Source organism: Branchiostoma lanceolatum, chromosome 6, assembly GCF_035083965.1.
Source record: "Branchiostoma lanceolatum isolate klBraLanc5 chromosome 6, klBraLanc5.hap2, whole genome shotgun sequence".
In the NCBI taxonomy this organism is placed as follows: Eukaryota; Metazoa; Chordata; class Leptocardii; order Amphioxiformes; family Branchiostomatidae; genus Branchiostoma; species Branchiostoma lanceolatum.
The window spans coordinates 20,233,313-20,252,541 of NC_089727.1; the positions used below are offsets into that span (position 1 = coordinate 20,233,313).

At 41.1% G+C, this 19,229-nt stretch overlaps 2 protein-coding genes across 2 annotated transcripts; both read right to left on the reverse strand.

The window, feature by feature from the left end:
* Positions 1 to 1,432: 1,432 nt before the first annotated feature.
* LOC136436989 (polycystin-2-like protein 1) lies at positions 1,433 to 6,713 on the reverse strand. The gene is made up of 7 exons (XM_066431410.1): positions 6,464 to 6,713; positions 6,020 to 6,194; positions 5,093 to 5,770; positions 4,673 to 4,925; positions 4,250 to 4,527; positions 3,709 to 3,805; positions 1,433 to 3,497 (listed from the first exon to the last, which is right to left on the reverse strand). The coding sequence occupies exons 1-7, from the start codon at positions 6,689 to 6,691 to the stop codon at positions 2,417 to 2,419; spliced, it is 2,790 nt and encodes a 929-aa protein (XP_066287507.1). The 5' UTR covers positions 6,692 to 6,713; the 3' UTR covers positions 1,433 to 2,416.
* Positions 6,714 to 6,975: 262 nt separating this feature from the next.
* Positions 6,976 to 15,617, reverse strand: LOC136437585 (polycystin-1-like protein 2). Its single transcript, XM_066432205.1, has 13 exons — positions 15,446 to 15,617; positions 14,914 to 15,004; positions 13,946 to 14,106; positions 13,458 to 13,700; positions 12,364 to 12,850; positions 11,785 to 11,933; positions 10,978 to 11,202; positions 9,974 to 10,138; positions 9,682 to 9,842; positions 9,233 to 9,411; positions 8,385 to 8,875; positions 7,966 to 8,095; positions 6,976 to 6,986 (listed from the first exon to the last, which is right to left on the reverse strand). Exons 1-13 carry the CDS (start codon positions 15,575 to 15,577, stop codon positions 6,976 to 6,978), a joined length of 2,625 nt encoding a protein of 874 aa, XP_066288302.1. The 5' UTR covers positions 15,578 to 15,617.
* Positions 15,618 to 19,229: the final 3,612 nt, after the last annotated feature.

The following is a 19,229-nucleotide window of genomic DNA, read 5'->3' on the forward strand; positions in this document are numbered from 1 at the left end:
GGTGCGGTGGTACCTTTTGCACCAGACGCAGAGAAGGGGTAATCTGGAAGACTCTTTTTGTATGATGGTGTTTTTGGAAGATTCCATTTGCGTACTGCGGTCATCTTGGGATTATTCCATTTCTACAAAGGGTTGATATGGTGAGTCCATTCTTGCATGTGAAGGGAGTAAAAATGCTTACAAACAAGAAAGACACACGCTGAATCAGCAGATCAACCAAACCTTTATTCAAATCTAAACGTATGACAGGTATTTCACTGTGCAATTAACATGGTAGAAAAATAATTGTAATTCAGTCATTTTGAAGCAGTCATGAATTTTCCAGAATAATCTTTTTCTCATTTCGCCAAAAATGTTTTCTTGTAATTTTTTCTGTAGAGTGATGTGATAATGTTTATATAATTTATGATTCTGTCGAAAATTTAGACATGTTTGTTGAGATGTTACTTATCCTGAAAATAAATGCAACACGCTTCTTTTTTCTTCGAACTGAGCAGGCCATTTTTATTCTCCAAGCAGACGTTTCGATCGAGAGGGGTAGCTTTGTCCGGGATTTTTTACGTCCCTCTTCTCTCAGAACTATTCTCTCAGAAAGAGAGAAGAGGGACGTAAATCCTGGACAAAACTACCCCTCTCGATCAAAGCCTCTGCTTGGAGATTAGGCCATCTTGGAATGTGACCTGAAGTGGTACCAGACTTTCAGTGGGAACTTTTCCGTTGGTGTGTTAAACAATTCTTAGTCTGTTATCAGATGATGTTACAAACTTTGTACGATCTTGCTGATTTTTTAATGCTTCTACTCTACAAGCTTTCATGCGATTTAATCAAGCGCATGCAATCTTAACAAGCAGTATTATTTCTACATGAATAACCCTAAACATCATAAAGTGACATATCGAGGGCATTATACAATGTCCTTTGACAAAGGCATATTCATTGTTACTTGGTTTCCTTTGTTTAAAAGCACAAACAGAACAGCCATAACTGCTATTCTAGGCATTCAGAAATCCAGAGGAACCTTATTTTCTGATTTCGCCAAAATATTTTCTACTTTTGATATGATAAAGTTTGTTTAAAATTTAGGCAAGTTTATTACTAGACATGTTACCTATCACGTGAACAAAGCAACAGGTCTTCTTTTTTTTCTGAGAAGGCCATTTTGAAGTTTAAAGTCAATTGATGTGAGACTTAAAATGCGATTTTTTTCCTTCGGTCTTTTAAACAAATTTTGGTCTGTTATCAGATGGTGTTAAAATTTTGTACATTCTTGCTGATCTCCTCTTTTCTTTTTAAAATTTAGGCAAGTTTATTACTAGACATGTTACCTATCACGTGAACAAAGCAACAGGTCTTCTTTTTCTTCTGAGAAGGCCATTTTGAAGTTTAAAGTCAATTGATGTGAGACTTAAAATGCAATTTTTTTCCTTCGGTCTTTTAAACAAATTTTGGTCTGTTATCAGATGGTGTTAAAATTTTGTACATTCTTGCTGATCTCCTCTTTTCAACAAGCTTTCATGCAATTCTGATTAAGCACACGCGATATTTACAAGCAGTAGTTTTTTCTTCATGGCCAAAATCTTACGACACAAGTAACATATTCATTGTTATTTACTAATAGTTTTTTTTTATAATAAGCGTAACTGCCTTTTTGCCTGCAGCCAAAAATCAAACGAAACGAGTCCTGCAAGTTCTAGCTATCTTAGACTTGGAAAACGTTTCAAAGGCATAAAAAAACATTGCAATATTATTTAACATGGTAATCAAACTATTCATTAAAAATTATGTAAAATTTAAACAAGGCTAATGTACTTAACAAAGTCTTTCCAAACTTTCATGAATTGAGGACAGATTGAAGTGGACACAATTCCTATAGATCCTAGACTAAATCCCCAATATCAAAGAATATGAATAAATAAATACACATGCAAAACATTGCCTGTAGCAAAAAAATCCATTAAAACAAGTCCTGAAGTTTCTTGCTATTTAGGACTCAAAATTTTCAAAGACATAACCTACATTGTAACAATATTCATCATGATAATCAAAGTATTCATTATCTGATGAAATTCAAACTAGGCAAATTGTATCCATTATCTGTAAAATTTAAACCAGGCAAATGTACTTAACAAAGTCTTTTCAAACTCTCATGAACTGAGGACAGATTGAAGTGGACACAATTCCACAGATCCTAGACTAAATCCTTAATATTAAAAAAAAATGAATAAATACACACGCAAAAAAAGGGAACAGCAATGGTGTTGCAATCAGTCTAACACTTTGTCATGACTCTGTGACCAGCCAGCTTTTTCATCCTTGAGTGCTTTTTTCTTTACCTTCATCAGGAGAACATTCAGTTATGCTTGATTTTACATGTCAATCAGTACAGTCCTCTCTACGTTGCAGTGAAGAGTGTTTTTTACACAGCGCAGTCTCCACATACCCATGTGCCGTCACTGGGAGGGATGACTGGCAGGCAGCTGACGTGAAAGATCCTCCCGCATGCCTTGCACCTCTCCATCCTTTCCAGACGCTCCCCCTGCTCGCAGTGGCAGACCAGTGTGATTTGCTGTACCTTGGTTCGACCTTCCTTCTTTCTGGTGCTAGACAGACGTGGAAACGGTGTGAGGTTCCCTTGTTTGAAGCACGTCTTCAAATGGCTCCTCATCTTCCTGTTGTCATACACAACCCTGCTCACGTCTTGCCCCTCTGCGATGTCTACCGCCCAGGCGATGACGAACAGCCCACAATCCAAGACGTTCTTCTGACGCTGTACGTCCGGTAAGAAGACGGTCAGGGTGTTCCTTCTTTGGTCAGAAAACTCGGCGTAGCACTGGTAAAGCTGGATCTGCAGAGATGGGGTCATGGGGACACTGAGGCTGTCATACAGGCACACCTTTCCGTCTGTGTAAGACGACAGAACCCAGTGCTGATGATTGTTGTGGTGGATTTGTAGCCCCTTTCCTGTCATCTTCACAAACCCGTCGTCACAGATACCAACTGCAGGCCCCTCCAGCCCTTGGAGTGTCGGGTACTGGCGGCGGAGCAGCATCTGGGCAGCCTGGATGTGGTCGTCTGTCAGCATCTGGAGGTATATCAGAGCCATCTCGTTATGAACGCTCAACTTGACACTTGCCCACTCCACCTTATGCTCCTCAGTGTGACGAACAAGAACATTCAGAGCGAAAGACACTTTACTGGTTGACTCCTTGTCACTTTTTTCTAGCTTGGAAAGAATGGACTTCATTTCTACGACTTGGTTGGTTTGGTGGTCTTCTGGGGTGTCCTCCAATTTTGACGGGAACCTGGATGCCACCACCACAGGCGCTTTGTTCTCGGAGCGGGTCGCTTGACTGCCGTTGTCTGTGCAGTTGTCCGAGGAGGCAGGGCGGACCTTGATGACGCGATGGCGAACATGAAGTTCCACTGCTGTAGCATCGGGAACTTCTTCGACAACCGGGACAAACTCAGGCTCTGCTGGGAGGTCCGCATCCTTCATCCTGTGAGGATAGAAATGTTGGAGTTTCTTAGAACCTCTCATGCCTATATGTTGAGTGTTTGTTTTCAACGATTGTCACTTACAACTTTTCAGTCTATTCTTTCTAGTCACAATTACAGTAGCTGTAAAGTATACAGTAGCTGGAAGGTCATTTCATGCACATTCAAGGGCATCAGGCTCAATCAGTATTTCTTATGAGATGTTGTACTTACTTGAGATTGAAGAGCGACTCTCTCTTCAGCCAAAGTTTCTCCACTTTAACCTCCACGCCGATCAGGCTGTCATGAAGAATGGCTAGGGAGTCATCATCTGGGCCAATATAAATGGTTTGGTAAGTTTTCTTTATTGAATATTTACATATGAAATAAAACAAAATCTAATCATCCAATAACAACAATGATGTACAAAAACAGTCAAGCCCAGCTGGCAAGGGGCAAAGGAAACAAAGGGACTTAAGGAGGGTGGTTCTAAAGACAGGACAGGAGTTAACTTTGGACCTTACTGCTGCCCATCCTGTCATACTTGCATTATAGCTCAGTGATGGAGCAAAGGTCCTGGTTCAGGTCCCAACTCCACACTTAATATAATAAATACTAAAATGCATTGACAACAAGAAAGAGCTTACAACAGTAATGTTGCAGTAATAAAGTACATATGTCAGTAGCCACAGAAACAACAGAATCAAGACCCAAAAGATGATAGACATCCTTGGTTGGATGTGCACTGTCTATCTGTGAAATGATTCAACGCTACCTGTGACTGGCACTTTCCAGAAGCCGAAGAAGGCTGTGAAGCGTTCCCACAACCCCTGGATGAAGTATTGGTCCTCTTCAGGCATGTCGTGGTTCCGCACATCCGGGAGAGCGCTGTCGATGATCGCCATGGCGATGTTCATCAGCACGAGGAAGATTAAGGAAATGAAAGCGAAGAAGTAGATAGGGCCAAGAATAGGAGAAGCCTCCTTGAGCTGATAATAGTAAAAATTGCCAAGAGACATCTGGAACAGTGTGGAGAAGGACTTGCTGATGGTGCTGAAAAAGATGAAAGAATTGTTAAAATTTATCATATGATTGTAACGGTGACCTCAACTGTTCTACTTTCAAGAACTTTTGTAAAAAAAAAAGAAGTCATCAAATTGAAAAGATTTCACAAAAATAGAACAACATATTTCCTCACCTGTACTCTGTCATAGTAAGGCCGAACATGAGATAAGCGTAGATGCCAAAAGCTGAGAGCCAGAAGAAGAAGTAGATGATGAAGGAACAGAACCCCCCCGCCATTCCCCGGAACACGGACATCAGCTTGGAGAGGAATGGGTTGAACCTCACCAGCCGGAGGAGCTTCATCATGTTGATAAACGTCAGGAAGGCCAGGATCCAGCCATACACCAAGCTGATGTTCACAGCAGATCGGAAATGGTGGACTATATCTTTGAGAGAAGTGCAATGCATATCATTAATAAAAGTACAGAGTTGAATAATATCAACCTTGTAATACAGTCAGAGTGGAAATTTTGCATGTTTACAAATATTGAGCATGTTGAAGTGACATGTTTGTGTAATTAGTGTAACATTTTAGCACAAATGTGTTACACACCTTTCCCTTCCTTGATCGCCATCAGAGCCTTGGAGCTGTACATTATCTTAAAGCCGTATAAGGCAATAACGGTGAATGCTAAGATGAAGTTGAGGATTTCTACAATATTCCATAGCTCCTTCAGGTAGGCCAAGCCGGCTGCGCGTGCAGCTTTCCCCTCTGTCCACAGTGTGTAGAGGAGAATGATGACGTAAATGATTTCCAGCAGGACGTAGATGTACCCGATCGTCCCTGGCTGTTGATGAAGTCGGAAGGTGTGCACGTGATGATGGGAGAAAACTCCGGCCGTCTCGGAGAATTCAAACACCATCGTCACCGATGTGAACAGATCGAGGTTTCCGTTGTAGAGCACAGCTTCCAAGAAGACGATCCTCGTGCGCTTGTCGATCCAACGGTTGGCCTTCAGCTCTGATAGGATGCTGCGCATCTCGTCTGCTGATTTTCCCAGGTGCAGACCGAAGCCGTCTCCCCAGTACTGCGTGGTCACACCGTAGATGGGGAGACTGGGGTAGGCGCTGGGGAGGTGGATCCATCCAGGGGCTTCTGATTCCATCGCTGATGTATTCCTGACCCTTTTCCATCCCTTCTCAAATGCCCCGGTCTCCTTAGTGTGTTCATCATACGCTGATGAACATTCGTCAAATAAGTGCTGCATTGTCACAGGCACCGTGCACAGCCCTAGGATGACAGGAGAAGGAAACATGAAAAGTCAGTCACATAGTTTACATTTTGCTGTTATGGTCTTCCCTTCACTTTGTAGGCTTCTTTTAAAGTAGATTTTTCATGAATACTAAGATCATGATCATTTGACTTTCTGGAATGTTTACAATGTGTGTCCTCTGGTATGGTAATACAGCAAGTGAAATTGTAGCATGTCGTGTTAGCCCAAAGCAAGTGTTCCTTGAATTTCAAAGTAGTTCTTCCTACCTGTCTGAACTCGACCTTGGATCAGAATAGGTGGGTAGACCAGGACCGACTGCATGTCAGCCGTGAAGCTCTTGTCCTGCCATCGGGGCTTGTCGCCTTTGTAGGAAGTCTCCGGGTAGAAGTTCCCCAGAGCGGTCTCGTTCAGCCAGGACCAGAAGTTTAAAGGATCATTTACCTGTGGAGAAATAAAGCCTTGTGATATGGTTGTACTGAAAAAAATAACGATTGTCTGGAGATTTCTCATAATGATTTATAAATTCAAATGGTGCACACTGAATCAATATTCTTACCATCTGAGAATTAAGCTAAGTGTCAACATAAAGGCCCTTCCACTGGTTTAAAATGTTTGTCTCACAAATGCAATGATTTAATGATCAGATGGCACTGTACCTAGGGAAGGATCTAAAGACCTTCCAAAGCAAGGATCTAGCATAATGAACTTACCTCGTCCATACACTGCACAAAGGTGTTGGTTGTGCTCTGTGTCTGATAGAAACCCTCTGTGGTGTTGTGGTACTCGTTGGAAATGCTGATGACAAGCAGGAGGCAACAGCAGAACCACATGATGTCCCAAAAGGTGTTCACAGCTCTCCTGTCCCTGCGCTGCCTCATTCTCGCTTGTTTGATGTTGGCAAGAGATGTCATCGAAAGTTGTTCCATCTTCCTCCTCATGCGAAATGCATCGGCTGTAGTAAGCATATCAAAAAATATCAATAGAGTCACATATACACTCTGTATTTGTTAGAAAAGTGGAAAGTCCCACCGCCTGAACAATATACAAACTAATGCAAAAGGAAATGTCAACTCAATTCACAAAACAGGGTGTGGAACTAGGAGCACACTCACACGGGCTTTCTTTCACCATCTAATAAACAGTTTCTAATCTTGTAGTAACATGTTCAAAGTATCACAGCCAGTGCGAACTCTACCCTTGGTTTTATCAAAAGATCCGTCGGTTACTGTGTCCCTGCAAATGTAAAAAAAAAAACCCTATACATTACCCTTGTTAGGCCTAAACTGGAATACTTTTCCATGATTTGGTCTCCTCATACCCATAACCTTATAACTGCACTCGAGAAAGTCCAGAGACGTGCAACAAAATATATTCTCAACGACTACACAACCGATTACAGGGATAGACTTATTCACTGCTCTCTCTTACCCCTATCTTACCGCAGAGAAGTATTAGACTTGTCCTTGTTTAAATGTTTCTTAGGGCAATACGACATTGATATCCAGCATTATATAGCCTTCTCACATACATCTTTAAGATCAAATTCTCAGGCCAAGCTCCAACCCAAAATAATGTCTTACCACTACTTTTAAAAGCTTTTTTTCCAAAAAATTGTACCCATCTGGAACGCTTTGCCCCTCAACACCAGACCCCTAAAATTAAGACCTACCGTTTCTATCAACACTTTTAGAAAAGCTGCCCTAGGTCACTACCACTCTCTTACTATCAACAGTTTCGACCCCAATGACATATGCTCATGGCTCACCCACTGCCAATGCTCTAAATGCACCCCTTTTTGAATTCTTCATCCTGATCCTATATACATTTCACTATCATATCTCTATAATTTTTGTTATCATTGTTGTCGATATTTCTATCATTGTTATTATTGCTATTATTATGTGGTTTGCACACAATTTGGTTTATTTATGTTCTGTTGGTGATATTTGTTATCATTATTGTTGTCAATATTATTATTATTGTAACAGTTATTATTATCATTGTACGTGTTACGATTATTATTGTTACGTTTTGATTTGTTGTAATTCTGTTGTTTTAACCCGGACTGGGATCACAAAGGAAATCCTGTTTCTCTCTGTCCGTTTACACCATGATGTAATAAAGCTGAAATAAATAAATAAAGAAATAGTCTAAATCTTCATGGTAATGATATATAATGCTGTTTTATACAAACATGTGTGCCAAAACTTACAGCTAAAGCCTGCCTTTTGTGAAGACATTGTCCTGGCATCAATGGAAACGGGGCCCCGCTTCTCTTCAAAAATCTTCTGGACGGCTTGCGGCTTGCGAATGGATGAAGTCAAGATTGTGAGGAGCAATATCTGAAAGACAAAAGCATTGCTTGTTAGGATTTCTGAAAACATTGTTTATCATTATATATAGGATTGAGAACAAATGGAACAGTAGCTGAGGATGCATATGGCATTATGATCGTTAGGATGTGATTTGTATACAGCATGTTCTGAGGAAGTCAGGTATCATCAAACAACATTGTGCATGGATGTTAGTAAAAGGTACATGTAGCAACTGCAACTGTAACAAACATGCAACGGTATTACATAACAATGATCCTTTAATATCTAGCCAATTCAACAAATAGTATGTCCTTACCTTTGCTGGTTGCAGAAGGAACATGTCCACCAGAAAGGTGGTGAAGTACGCAGACAGCCACCTCTCTGACTTTTCCTTGCCCCAGTCCAGACTGTACAGCGCGGTGAAGACAGCTGACCCCACAGCAGACAGCACCACCAGCACCCAGGCCACGTACTTGCACCAGTGTGGCAGGCGCTTGGCTGGTCCTTGCTGGGCGGGTGCCTCAGCTGGGCCACCCGTCTCCACATCTCGGACCCTTCGGTCACCCTTGTTGCTGGGTCGGCTGTACTGGAACAGCAGGACTATGGCCATGATGACCGGAAGGCAGGTAATGCTGGTAATGACCCCCGTGTATACTCCATTCAGGGTGAAGGAGAACGGCCCCAGGCTGACGGCCTGCACAACCTCGGTTCCTATTTCTTCCCTCAGCCACATGGCGCTGGACACCATGGACATGAGGAGGAGACTCAGGCAGCAGCCGAGCCTCTCGCTGCGGGTGAACGCGCTATCTATAAAGGAAACAAATGGAGACATTTCATCAAAACGGGTTAATAATTAAGAATGAGAGCAACATATTTGATCATATACAGCAAGCAAGAGGCATTCACCCAAGGCATGTTAAATACAACTATTACTATCAGTGGCATTCAGACATATCTTGTGATATGGACTCCCTGGGGTCTTCAATGATAAAGATATCAAATTGCAGATTCTTGGATACTTTATTCAGTCCATTATCTAACATACAAGATTCGTAAGCAGTTAATCTTCCTGGACATAAAACATACAAACTTAAGATCTCGACATACAAACTACATATCAAACAGCTAGTACGGTAAAACTAAAGGAAGCAAAACTAACGTTACCTTCAGGCATGATAGCGACAGACAGGAAGAGGTGTTCCTCTGCCAGATTACTCCGCAGACTTGCTGGGAACAGGAACCCGAAGGATCGCAGGTCCTGCTCAGTGGCGACAGGAAAGGTCTTCACCACCTGCCCGTCCCCGCGGTCGGCTGCCAGCCACTCGCCGCAGAAGAAATAGAACCTGCAGTTCAAAAAAAAAAGAAAAAGAAATATCAAAGGTTCTGAAACAAAAAACAATAGAAAGTACCTCTTTTTTTTTTCAGGTCGGCAATTGGTGGTTGACTAATTGTCAAGCTTCTCTTCACAAAGGACATTGAATTTTCATAAGTCATGTTCTAAACATCAAGTATACAGCTACTCTACTTGGTGTGTAAACAGCATTATAAACTAAGCTGTAGGATAGATTGATTGGATGAATCTAGACAGCGAAGGAAATTTTGAGTGAACTCACAGTTTGCCTGTGGTGAGATCCTGCACTGCTGCTCTGTCCACGTTCCACGATGCACGGCCCCCCTCCCCACTGCTGTCGTGCATGAGCTGCAGCAGCTCCACGTTACCCAGCTGTTCTGCTGTGCTGAAGGTCAGGGTCACCTGGCTGTTCTGGGTGAAAACCTAGATAACAATAAAAATTCCACCTCTTAGGACCTGCCATTGAGGATTGTAGTCAAAAAACATATTCAGTGGAAATTTGGGTTAAGAAATTATTATTAGGAGTTGAGTCAGTGCCAAATTTGATGTCCAACCTTCTCTGTGATGTCCACCACTCGCACATCGGAGTTTGTTGCAGCTCCAAACAGCTTGAAGGACACGGTGGACTCTGTCCCAGCATGCTTAGCTGCACCTGTCCAGATGAGCAGGCGGTACAGGTAGCCGTTCTGAAGGTTGTCCAACTTCACAGCATGATGTAACTGTAACAATGTGTAAAGCCGAAGAAAAAGACTCTTTTTTTCACAACCAAGGGATTTATTCAACCGACGTTGATGAGGGGGGATATAGACTCAGTCACGTTTGGGACCGCATCCTAAAGAAATAATCGTTGCATCGTTTGTTGATCGATATGTAGTTGTGTATGTGTTACACTTCTGTATGTTTGGGACCGCATAGTGATGTCATCCCCTGTGTTTGTACATATGTAAATATTTTGCGTTTGCATCTCATTAATATGTATAAGCAGCAACACCTGTGCTGTATTGCTATGTGAACCAGTCAGAATTGCCTTGAAGAAGGTGACAGAGGGTCACCGAAACGTCGGTTGAATAAATCCCTTGGTTGTGAAAAAAAGAGTCTTTTCCTTCAGTGACTTACCAACCTGATGAAACTATTCACGAATGTGTAAAGCCAATATTATTATCAGAACATGAATGTTCACATACATATTGCTGACCCTGACCTCTCGCAATAGATACAGTTATAGTCTTACTGAAGCTAAATATCTTTTTTAGATACTGCAGGTACGTTGGAAATATGCATACTTTAAGTTAAATTTATTTAGATCAAAACCTTTGTTCAAATAGTAATACACATTTCCTATCCATGTCAACAAGGCTAGCCCTTTTGTGACAGCCATTGTGTATGTATGTCTGTCACTACCAAACTAATCAATAAACATCAATACTGAAGAAAATATTTGCCAGAATAACAATTATGAAATAAAAGTCCACAGAGTGAAGATTTAATGGCTACAAATGACCATTATACATGCTCACTTTTATTGGCCAGATATGATTGATTCATGATGACTACTTACCATCTTTTTTCCTCTACGCTCAGCAATCGTGACCACGGCTGTTGTGGAAGAGTAGAGACAGAATGCCGCAATGATGGTTGCCACAACGGCAACGTTGTCCACCAAGTCACTGAAGTTCAACTCCCCGAAGTCGAACGTGTTCGGCGGGGTGGCGAAGTCACTTCCGAATGCCGTCAGATGGTTGCAGTGACAGATGGTGCTGGAAATTGTGGACTGCTTGCTTATCTGTGGAAAGCAGTAAAGAAACATGTTTTAATCAAATTTGGCTTGTACAACCACTGTTCATCAAATTATATCAAAACAAAAACGCAAAGAAACAAACAAGCTATCATTAATAAATAGCATTGTGTAAAGTTATCATTATAAGAATTTTCACTGCTTTAGATAATAACATGATTGATTGAAAATGCATGGAGACCATGGACCAAAAAGGACGTCCTCATTGGCAAACATTTAGTCCCTGGATTAACATCAGAGGGAGACTGGCCTGAAAACATTTAGTCCCTCTGATCAAGACACTCTGTTCGAGGATTTATGAATCAGCTAATCTTGAATCGCTTTTACTGGCCAGGCATAACATCAGACACAAACACTGTACCTGGTCCTGTAATAAAAATGGGACTCTGCTAAATGTTTTCATGTTCAGATTGTGAACAATCATTATGTGACAAAAACCTGCTGTTATATACACCACGGCAAGGACATTTTACTGCGAAGCAGCCATAGTTTTTACTTGTTTACATTTTCAGGTAACAATTGTGAATACTACAAGTAAAGTTCTCCTGAAACAATGAGAACTGTACTCACCGCACAGCCGTCAGTGCTCCAGTCTTCCTGGGTCTCGCTCCAGTAGACGCAGCTCAAACGGGCCCACTGGATCTGGTAGGCGTAGGAGTCATCGGCGTGTGACTCCTTCGCGTCATCTTTTTTCTCAAAGTCACATTCAGTCACTGGTCCTGAAAATAACATTAAAGGAAGTTTTTATCATGGCTGAGAAGCGTACAACTACTAGCCTAAGGATTTTGCCAGTGACTCCTGTTGTCAACATCACAAGACAGTATATGATGTATTTTTCTTATGGAGATCCCAAAGAAATAAACAAACAAACAAACAAATAAACAAACATCAAAACAGTGGAAGGGGCTCATGAAAATATTAGGCACACTTCTTATGAATGAGACTTGACATTTATATCACACTGATGTCCATGTAGAATACCAATGCTTAAAATCTTAAGTACAGGCATTCATTCACAACAAAAGAGAGGATACCACAAAACATAGTTTTAGTGAATCAGAATGGACAAGACAACCCCACTTCATCTGGCACTCACATTTACCTTTTGTATTTGTAGCAGTCAACAACTGTTACATGAAAAATACTCACCACGTATTTGGACCTTGATGTAGTACTCCACAGGACCATCCTCTCCCGAGACGAACATCGTCGCCTCTCTCTTCTCTGTGTCTTCATCGCCACTCAGAGTCTTCATCAAGGCACACTCCTCGGGTAGGACGTACGTCTCCATGGACACGTTGTAGTTTTGGTCGTCAGGGCGGCCGTCGTAACTTCCCAATACCCCGTAAATAACACTTTTATTCAGCGGGGTGATGGTGACCAGGAATCCTTCTGCGGTGTTGTTGAGTTGAAACAAATGGAAGCTTGAACTTGCGTTTCCTGGGGCAGGGAAGGTGATGATTGTTGTCGCAGGTTTGTTTCCGGACCCGCCCGGAATGGTGATGTAGAAGTCTTCAGTCAGGTTGCTGAAGGTCACGGGGATGTTTATCTGTTGGAGTGACAGTTCCATGACAGACGAGCGTGCCTGGTACTCCCCATGCCCCCAGGTAAATGGGTTCTGTTGAAACTGCGTCAACTGCAAAAATAACAGAATCAATTATAGTTCTGAATTCAATGTAATTTTGCAATAAGTGTCCAGTATCTTTCTGTCATCTGCCCACTCTACTAACAGTAACAAGATTTCTGTACCTCACTTTCAATTTAACCAACGAAAAACATGATGTAAAGTATTTGGGCAACCACTAAAAAGGAAATGCAATAATCACAACTGAATGTATTTTTATAAGTTCTTTATCAAAAATCTCTCCACCAAGTAAATAAAGAATAGCTAAAATAGTTTAACATAAACAACCATGGTGAAAGAATAGCTTGGGTGCCATCCTATTTCTACCTGGGCTCCTACACTCGCTAGGGTAGTGATTGCAGGAGCCCCGGTAGAAATAGGACGGCATCCAGGCTAGAAAAGACAGACAAAAACAACCTTCGATACAATCTCAAACATTGATATCATCACATACAAAAAAGGGAAAAATCATTTAAGGATCATTTAATAAGCAGGAAATGATATAACACACACCTTAATTATCATGGAGGGTCATCTGTGTTGGTAATAATCATAATACAGTGCTAATTTCTTTTCTTCCAATACACCAGCTTAAAGGTATTCACAGACCAAATCATACCTTAATAGCGACGCTGTGCGGTGTGTAGTCTTCGAAGAGCGCTGCTTTAGACGGAACATGGAAGCTCCCACCCTCCGTCTGCACGACCTGGTCCCCAAACTGGTCGCCCCAGACCTTCTGGGCACGCAGTGCGATGCCGCCCCTCTTGATGGTTATCGGCGGGGCTCCTGGCCTCATGGCGCCGATGATGGTGTTGTACAGACCGTCCAGGACCTGTTGACTTTCCTGGACAAGTCTTCGTTTCTGTACATAACCGAAATTAAAGACATTGTGATGAGTTACTTTGAAATTTGCTCCTGAGCAGTTCTTTCCTCCATATTGAGACATTAAAGGGGCATGTTGTGATTGGAACCTCTTTCAGTCGCGAATTACAACAAAAATTCAAGAAATCTAGTCATAAAATAGCATTGAAAAATTCAACAAATGTTGTCATTAGCATTAAACAAACTAATAAGTATCATAATAATCATTGAATGACTTTTTGTTACCTTAGCTTGGTTCTTCTGCTCCTTCTCTTCTGCCTTTTCAAGGCGCTCCTTTGGAGAGAGACTCTGGTCTTCCTCCTCGAGATCAGGTGCAGGCTTCCCATAAACCTCTTCTGCATCTCTCTGTGGTTCCTCAAGCAGAGAACCAACGGACTCCACCAGAGCTGTTACAGTAGAACAGAAGCAAATGTTATCAATTTTAAAGTGAATTATTAAGCATTAAGTGATCAATATACGCTAAGGGACACTAGTACTCTTACTAAGAAAAACAGAAAACCAAGAATGTGGAGAAAATTGGTTGGCAGATCTTCTATGGCGGATGTGAAATTCATAAGCACTAATTCGTGATTGGTATAACAATAACTGCAGACTGATGAAAACTGTATGCACACACTGTGTTCTTACATAATGGACCATACAAAATTAAGATTCAGACCTCAAAATTACAATCAATTTTACAGCAAACTGTTTTACATATTGTCAATCACTTAGGGACAATATCTGACACCGATCATTATAACAAGACTTAGTGCTTAATAAATTACAGAATTGTTACAGCTGACAATTTAATCTAATACTATAGAACAATTTATTTTTTCATCCTCTAAGGTTTAACTTGATTTGATTTGATTTACTTTGAATTTATGTGATGTGCCAATGTTTGTTACATGTTTGAAATCTTCCTCCCAGGAAACATAGTACAATGTTAGTATATCATTCATGAACATCGGTGATACTTTCACAACCAGATGATGATGATGATGATATTGAACATATCAGTGACCTATTACATTCCAGTTTTACCATGATGCTAAATTGCATTTTGTTGGATTACTTCGGCCAAAATCTAAATTTAAAAATAGGACAATCCCTACCAACCACTGTAACCGGAAACAGCTTTTTTTTCTTCTGAGGCATTACAGATACATGTAATACTGTGTGACTGATGACATTATTTATTAAGAACTTACATCCTCCCACAGACTCGACAGTCGACGGGTTAGACATGTCCAGTTGGTCCAGTTTGCTGGTGATGGACTTCAGAACACCCATGGCCATGTCCTATAGGAAGTCATAATTGTTTGATAACTGTTATATAAGGGTCTGGGTTTTTTTTAAGTACTGTACAAGATTTGTAAACAACACTTTTGTTGCTCAACCATCATTTAGATATGAAAAATGTTGGGCAGAGCTTTAAAATAATAAAAATAAATGAATTTTTGCTCAGCATATTCATTGACAAGCATTTGCATGATCTGCCAACCCTTCCATGCTTCAGGTTACAGATGTTAACATTGAAAAAGGATTCCCAAACACAATCTACACTACAGTCAAAGAGTCATGCCATGCATAACATGATAGGCACATATAGGCAAACCAGAATCAGAGAAAGATGATATTGTTTTCTGCACAGTTGCAAGCATGAAATGAGTAGCCATGTCGTAGTTAAAGGTGAGGAGTCAAACGGTTCAGCTTTTTAAAAATCCCATCAGCGACTTTTACCTTATCCTCCTGTGGAATGCCAGGACAGGACTTAATGACAAGTGATGATAACTCAGCGAGCTTTTGCACACGTTGCGGCGTCTGGGCCCGACCCGTTTCAGACAGCAATGTTTTAATTGCTTTCCTGCACATCTACAACAACGGATAACACGATTGAACACCTTTGTTCCTAATATATCCTGGTCTAAACTCCATGAAACGTCCCCATGTTTCCACCACAATGAAACAGACTTCCCGGATGTTTCCCAATACTTACAGACTACAAACATTGCTTACCTGTGCCTTTTCCTCAACAGCTGATGACGTTGGCTGCTCCAACTTAGCAGCATCTCCAGAGACATCCACATTCTTCTCATTTTCAGAATGAAGTTACATCAAGGGCAAAGAATTAGAATTAATATTCATTGTGATTAATTGTGTGTTCCTAAAATGTTAAATGTGCAAGTCCAGCTGATTTGCTGGGCTTCTTCGTCACACAATGATCTTTCACACACACCAAAAATATGACATATTGAAAGCATTCTATGTATCATACACGAAGAACAATAATTATTGTTGATGATATGACAGTTACTCTAGTCATGTGACACAGGGAGCTTCCAAAAGATTGGAACAATAGTGCCCCCCTCCCCATCATACTGTAATCCCAGTACCAATTCATACTCTTTTTCAGAACTAGTGTTTCCTACAACTGAATATTTGTTCTTGTGTCTATAGAATGCAATTTAAAGTAAGACGCAAAGCTTAGCTCCCATGAAAAGTCCACCCTCTGTATTTTGAAAAAGGCAAAATGCAGGAGTTCTCCCCTCCTGGGCCATAGTAGTTTCACCCCCAGTACCTTGAATGCTCTAAACTGTGGAGATCCGTGCCATAATTGTTGAGAGAAAAATTATTATCACCATTCTAATTGAAGGTAGTACTAGGTGTGCCTAACCTGAGCCAGTATCTGGAGTAGACCCTGTGAGTTTGGGGAGACAGATTCTGCATAGATGCTGTCCAGACCGTTACCAAGAGCCTATTGAACAGGAATAAAGGGCAGTACAGTCAGAGTATTAGAACAAAATAATAAATAATGCCTTACTATTGAACAGGAATGAAGGGCAGTACAATCAGAGTATTATGCCTTATACCAATGGATAGGAATTAAGCTCAATACACATAGAATATGTTTCAAACATCTAATGTGGGGATGGGGTTTTGTGCGCGTGAAAAATTTGCGCGTGAAAACTTGCGCGTGAAGAATTTGGGCGTGAAGATATGCAAACTAGTTGATTCCCAAGAGACCTAAAATCTTTTTGCAGATAAAAAGAGTTCAAGGTTTCGCGTACAAAAAAAGTTGCAAAAGGTTTTCTGTTGATGAAAAAAATTGGGTGTAGAAATATGCAAATTACATTGATTCCCATTTTTGCAGTTTGAAACTAACAACAATCAAATTCAAGCAAAAACTTTTCACGCGCAAAAAAATTGATAAAGGTTTTCTGCGCGTGAAGATTTGCAAATTAACCTATTCCCAAGGGACCTTCGGGCCACGTTCATTACCTGTACTACAGCTAGGCCAACATACAAAAGCTTTTGCCGTTCACGCCTTCTCGCGATCATAGCCCGCCGATTGTGTTCCCTTCCACGGCTACAGAACATTCTCTAGAGATGCAAAATCATCAAAAATTGGTGGACTCGCGCCATTTTGTAGCGAAGCGATGCCAAATCTTTAACCTCAACATATAGTATGACCTTTATAAACGTCAGTGTTACATAGTATACTTCTGTGAAACGATGCGTGCTTCAATCGGACTCGAATCACCGTAATTTAATCCACTTTGCGAAGAGCAGTGTGAACGCAAAAATCAATCATGATGATGATCAGATTCACACTGCTCTTCGCCAAGTGGATTAAAGTATGCGGTGATTCGAGTCCGATTGAAGCACGCATCGTTTCACAGAAGTATACTATGTGACACCGACGCTTATAAAGGTCATACTATATGTTGAGGTTAAAGATTTGGCATCGCTTCGCTACAAAATGGCGCGAGTCCACCATTTTTTGATGATTTTGCATCTCTAGAGAATCTTTTAATCCGATCCATTTTTTGTGTGAAAATTTTGTCTTTACAGAGTGGCAAAATTTTGTCCAAAGGCAAACCTTAAGAATTTTATGTTTTTAATTGTTGATTATTTGATATGTTGGTGTGTAAGACGAAGAGAACTTCACATCGTGATGAATTCCAATGAAATATAATAAGGATGGGTGCTCAAAAGAAACCTGCTTGAAAATTTCGAAATCATTTCCCATGAACGGCATCACCATATTCTATTATTATTTCATCATAGGTATACTGGGTGCTAGCCATGGTCGGCGTTATTATCTCTATGAAAAAAAGGCTTTTTCATGGATATACTGTTTTGCGTGCGTTTGGTGTTTGTGTGTATGTATGTGTCACCGGATGCTTAAAGTCACCATTACTGTAGAACCTGTACATGGATTGTAATGATTTTTGGTATGTGGGTGGGTGTTAAGAGGAGGAAGCTCAAGGTTGATTTTGGGCCCCCTGGCATGTGTGACTGGAACTGCAATGGCGTGTTTGTAAAAATCTTCAATGTAGAAGAACTGAAGAGAGGATCGACAGATCGTCATGTTATTTGGTACACAGGTAGGTTAGACCAAGATGTACACATTTAAGTGCAAACTATGCAAATGATACCGAATTTGCATAAGTAAGGAGGTAAATCGTTTGCATGTGTGTCGCTGGATGCTTAAAGTCGGCATAACTGTAGAACGTGTAGATGGATTGTAATGATATTTGGTATATGGGTATGCGCTGGGAGGAGAATGGTCAAGGTCGATTTTGGGCCCCCTGGTTTGTGTCATTGGAACTGTAATGGCGTATTTGTCAACATATTCAAAGGAGAATAACTGAAGAAAGGAGCGACATATTTTCATGTTATTTGGTACGCAGGTAGGTTGGACAGAGATGTACACACTGAAGGGCAAATCATGCAAAGTTAGTGTGTTTGCGTGTGTGTGCGTGTGTGTGCGTGTGTGTGTATGTTTGTGTCACCGTGTGTGTATGTATGTGTCACCGGATGCGTAAAATCAGCATAACTATAGAACGTGTAAATGAATCGTAATGATATTTGGTATGTGGGTAGGTGTCGAGAGGAGAAAGGTCAAGGTCGATTTTGGGCCCCCTGGTACGTGTCACTGGAACTGTAATGACTTCATAGGAGAATAACTGAAGAAAGGAGCGACAGGTTTGTCATGTTATTTATTATGCAGTTAGCTTAGAGAGGGTTGTATAAAATGAAGTGCAAATTATGCAAATTAGACTTAATTTGCATAAGTAATGAGGAAAACCTTGTGGCACTACTACCAGCTGTTAGTAGCTATTAATAGCGAAAGTGGGTCACTTCTCCTAAGCCCCCCCCCCCCCCCCCCGGACAGGTGGCCGGGGGTCATACCATTGAGCGATATAGAATGGGGGGAACTGGTTTAATAAAAAAAAAGTTTCATTGAGATTTTGGGTCATAAGACTCTTGTTCGACACTGTTAAGACTGCCCTTTCATTGGACTTAGGCCCGCTTTAGTGAAAATGGTGAAATTTCAAAGGACCGGGTAAAAGAAGTCAACTTGGGTATGTGGCCACCTCAGGCACTAGCTCACCAGTATTGAAACATTTCCCTCACTGTCTGTTGCCCTCAGATTCTGAACCAGGCCCCATGGGTTCAGGTCAACAACAGTTCACAAAGGAACTCAATACTTTTCTTAATCCACTGTGAAATCTTGGGG